The 4,701-nt window shown below is 48.0% G+C and overlaps 2 protein-coding genes across 2 annotated transcripts; both read left to right on the top strand.

Annotated features, from left to right (window-relative positions):
* Nucleotides 1-29: 29 nt before the first annotated feature.
* MCYG_06041 (uncharacterized protein) lies at nt 30-1,296 on the top strand (the record flags this gene model as incomplete). The annotated part of the gene is made up of 2 exons (XM_002846126.1): nt 30-82; nt 165-1,296. 2 exons carry the CDS (start codon nt 30-32, stop codon nt 1,294-1,296), a joined length of 1,185 nt encoding a protein of 394 aa, XP_002846172.1.
* A 1,064-nt stretch (nt 1,297-2,360) lies between these two features.
* Nucleotides 2,361-3,469, top strand: MCYG_06040 (quinone oxidoreductase; the record flags this gene model as incomplete). The annotated part of the gene is made up of 2 exons (XM_002846125.1): nt 2,361-2,393; nt 2,459-3,469. 2 exons carry the CDS (start codon nt 2,361-2,363, stop codon nt 3,467-3,469), a joined length of 1,044 nt encoding a protein of 347 aa, XP_002846171.1.
* Between the last annotated feature and the right edge of the window lie 1,232 nt (nt 3,470-4,701).

The raw sequence follows: 4,701 nt of genomic DNA, 5'->3' as shown, positions 1-4,701 counted from the left end.
TCAAATATCTAATTTATATACGAAGAAGAATGCCTCTCAAGCAAGTCATGAAGAAGATCCGCACCGAAGACTTCAATCCCACGTGAGTTTGTTCCCTTTTGCCATTTTTATCGATTGGCCATAATCAAACGGGAGTATATTGACTCGGCCTCGCCCAATTACAGTGAAACCCAACTACGCAGCAGACTCAAAAAATGGGGGGTCACCAAGCCATCACGACAACGACGGAAGAGGCCTGCTACCCGCCCGACTGACCGCGCAGCAGTATCAATATCACAGGCGCAAGAACTGGAACTACGCAGCCAAGCCAATGACAATTATATTCCTCAATTTGTTGGATACCCTCCCTCTAGTGGATCTTCTATGCACCCAGGAACATGGGATTCACGAGTCCGCTGGATATTAGTACCTTCTCATGATCCTGCGCACCAGCCAAAAACCGTTCCCTGCTGTGATGGCCGCCGAAAGAGCGCCTCCTCAAATGCTTCCCGAGTGGAAGGTACTTCTTCACCTCCAGCTAGCTACCCCGATCACCATCATCACCACCACAATAACTCCTTCGATTGTCAATACCATACTGCAAGCCCTACTAAGGACGTATCTCCCAGAGTTGAGAGCTGTCCAGTAACAGTTTTCACTGGAATCAACCCTAATCTCACCACCTCCCCGGGCGATATTACGCCAACCAGTGATGCTGCATCAAGCGGGCTCCCAACAGACTGGCAATCACCCGATAGTACCCATCATGCTATTCGCACCCCAGGGTCTACCCTTCCGTCTCCTGCTATCCAACCAACAAGCCCTTGGAACTATTCCAATCCTGATATGCGCCAGCGATGCTCACCCTCTATCTATCCGCTTGACGACGCAACCGTGGAACAACAGGTGAATTACGTGAAAGAATATTTGGACAATGACGACAATCTCTCATACCCTTCCCTTTTGGATCTCCCGTTGAATGATGGTGAAGTTCTTGATTCATTTTCCATGAGAGCCTGGAAACGGCCTTCCTCCAGTGGTGATGGGACCGCCCAGTTACCGTATCAGGGTGATATTTCCCCCAGAGACCGTCAAAGCATCAAGGCACAAACCCCAGCGTCCTCGGGGCCATGTACAACTGCAACGACGCCATCCACTTTAGCAGTTACTAGCGGCTATCAGAAAATGGAGTCTCCAAGCCCAATTGACCTTTCTGCCGTTGGGGGAGTTCCAGGCTCCCTGAGCCTTGTGTCCTACCAAGCGTACAAAACCGAAGCCATGAACAATGAATATCTCCTTCCTTCAATTTTACCTTGAAAAGTTTTCGTTTTTCCTTTTTCTCTCTTACACAGCATTCTTGTTGGATACCCATTTTTGTCTCTCTTTAACATCTGATTCATAATACGCTCGCTCTAATCATAATAGCCAACCTAGTATAATCTGTCCTTTGGATCTATACCTTGACTGTCAGTTTCAATTCTGCGAAACGGTGCAGTATATTCTTCATTTCTCTGATATTCTACAGCGCTAATCGTGGCGTATGGTGCCTTTTTTTGTCTGTCTCTTCTCTTATTTTTTTTAAATTCACTTCTAGATGACACTCAGGTATGGAAAAGGGGCCAGGCAAAAGAGTGGGAGGAAATTAAATGGGAATATAATAGGGGTTTATCTGTTTGTCTGAACTGGGCGTTATAACTATCTCCCCCGATATCTCCGTGTCTGATGCTTTTATTTTTTTGTTGCATCTTTATCATGGTGAATGCCTGTCTGTACGAAATGATATCTGTAAGGAGCTGGATACTCCTTGAGAAAAGCTTTTGCTTACCATGTGAAATACTCGACTGATTTGTACGATTTTTTCTGGAGAAGATAGCTCAACTGATCTATTAACTCACTTGCGATCTGTTATTTCGGGTTTGGAGGTACCAGGATGTGTATCAGTTCTAGTTGATAAAAGACTTATTATACGAACCTGGCCACACACACTCTCTCTCTCTCTTCTACCTCTTCGCTCGTCTTACCATCGCCTCCCCCTTTTATACATTGCACAGCTGGCGCCCTTTGCAACAGTGAAGAACAAATACAGGCTTCTGCTGTCCGACACTGGACGGCCGAAGTAGGAGAGGGTGTCATATTGTTTTAGGCACCCTACCATTTCTTCCCTCCCTATCCTATCAATCACCGTCTTACAAGATTCATGTCGTTGAATATAGGCACACAGTTTCGTTGACTTCCGATCTGCCAATCTGGAGAAGAGCCGCGGACCTCGGCTCGGTTAACAATTAACTGGCTAAGTACCAGCTACTGTTATTAAGAATACTTTCAGGGAATACACATTTTATCTCAGGTTTCGAGATAATATCAATAAAGTCTCACTCAGGATGCGCGCAATCCAGGTCAGGGAATATGTCCAGGTACGGCTCAAGAGCACCGCTGCCGATAGAGCTCGGCTTGCTAATTGCCACAAACATTTCAACAGGGGCCGCTAGATCTGACAGTGTCAACTTTGCCTACGCCTTCTCCGAGTGCGGATAAGTACCTGATTAGAATCCGTGCAGCAGGTACCAACTTTTTCGACCTACTCCAGATTCAAGGCAAATACCAGCACCAACCACCTCTTCCATGGATCTCAGGCATGGAATTTGCCGGGGTCGTCCTGAGCACTCCTACAGCCAGCAAGAACCCTCGATTTGCGGTTGGGGATCGCGTGTTTGGAGCCACCCAAGGCGCATATGCCACGCATGTCTTATCTGCTGAGGCTTCACTCTTTCCACTTCCACAGGGCTGGAGTTTCGAGGACGCTGCGGGACTGTTTGTTACCGCACCGACCTCATACGGCGGGCTGGTCCACAGAGCCAACGTGCAGAAGGGAGATTGGGTCCTTGTACACGCCGCTGCAGGCGGAGTAGGTCTAGCAGCCGTCCAAATTGCCAAGGCCAAGGGAGCTACGGTCATTGCTACGGCAGGTACAGATAGGAAGAGGCAGGTGGCACGGGATTTTGGAGCCGATTATACGATTGACTACAGGGACACAAAGTGGCCAGAGGCAGTGAAGAAGCTGTGTGCCGAGAATAGGAGCGGTAACGGAAAGGCGGGCGTGGATATCGTGTACGACCCCGTCGGCATGATCGAACAGAGTCTGAAATGTGTAGCATGGAACGCTCGACTGCTGGTTATTGGGTTTGCGGCGGGGAAGATCGAAAAAGTAGCGCTCAACAGAGTGTTATTGAAAAACGTGAGCCTCGTGGGTCTTCACTGGGGGCAGTATGCTACCTTTGAGAAGGAGACGATGGTATCCGTCTGGAGCGGTATATTCGACTTGATCAGGAGTGGCAAGTTCAAGGGCACTAGCTTCACCGATGAGACGTTTGTGGGCTTGGAGTCCGTCCCCAAGGCGCTGCGGGCTCTTGGGGGACGGGAAACTTGGGGTAAGGTCGTCGTGCAGATTCCCGATGACGAAGGTGGTACGAGCCAATCCAGCAAACTCTGAAGCGGTGGTTGATATAAATTCAAATAATATATTTAGGCACCTAGTTGGGCAGATTAAAAAAGGAATTGTGTATATACAGAAATATGTAGGTGCGCAAGGAGTCATGCTCTCCGTGGAAAATCTCCCAACCGGGAACAGAGAACAGCATGAACTATGAAGGCCCTTTTTGGAAATTTGATATTGCAATCCGAGAATCGTCGTGAAAGACCTCTGAGTGTCTTGCGCAAAACCATCTCTCAAGCCCGGCTCCAGCCATGCACTGACACAAGACGTGACCAGACGCGGGCTGTCTTCGTAATGAAAGTCCGTGGATCTTCCATATCGGCGGGACAGTCGGGCTTGGGGATTGCGGTGAGAAATATCCGTATTTGATAGGATCGTTTGAGAAGCAGAATAAAGCAATATCGGCGAGAGGATTAAAACGCCTCGTCAAAGTGTATTGATCGGTGACATGGCGGGCGTTCGCTTATCCTAAGGGACTAGTTACCATCTTTTGGCTCTGGCTCGTTTCAAGCTGGCAGACTATGCAGCGAGTTCACTGACGCTCATCGAGTTGTTGTTTGTTCTTCTTCTTTTGCGGTCAAAATGATTTTTCCTTTCAGGTAAAGATCATATTATGTAATATATTAGTCATGTAAATTAGTCATCTTGAACCAAAAAAGGAAGGCCGATGTTGCTTATATAAGCAGTTTTCTTTCGTTTATCTAGTTTATACCACATAGTAAGTACGGAGTAGTATAGCTACTATCTATTTGCATAGCTTGGTACGGTTTCAGGACTTCCGCATCACCTTGTTCCTCTCATCTCTTCGACCCTGTTTTGACCCATGCAAAACAGGCATATGACTCAGGTCAGTTTAGTCATGTCCGTGGATCCCTGTTGGAAGCCATCATATATATAATACATGGCAATGCCCCTTTTGAAGCCCTGTTTCACTGACTATCAGAGGCTCAGCTTGAGGCGAATGGCCACCAGTTGGTCGCATAGGGTATGTACATATAGTCTCTTTGAAAGAGCCTCACTGCGGCCGGGTGCCCACCCCCAAGGACAACGCTTCTGTCATACTCTCACGCCGAGCGAAGTGGCGATGCTAGCCAAGGCCAGGGAAGAAACTCGGTCCGTTAATACTCGAGAAATAAGATGACCTCAGGTCCATGGCAAGGTAGAGTTCAGGGAGGCAGTGCTTGTTTACCGGGAAGTTTGGAGACGGGAAGGAAGACTCCTCGGCTTTG

The sequence above is a fragment of the Microsporum canis genome, genomic scaffold (assembly GCF_000151145.1).
Source record: "Microsporum canis CBS 113480 supercont1.5 genomic scaffold, whole genome shotgun sequence".
NCBI classification, from domain to species: Eukaryota; Fungi; Ascomycota; class Eurotiomycetes; order Onygenales; family Arthrodermataceae; genus Microsporum; species Microsporum canis.
This window is presented reverse-complemented; position numbering and strand designations above follow the sequence as displayed.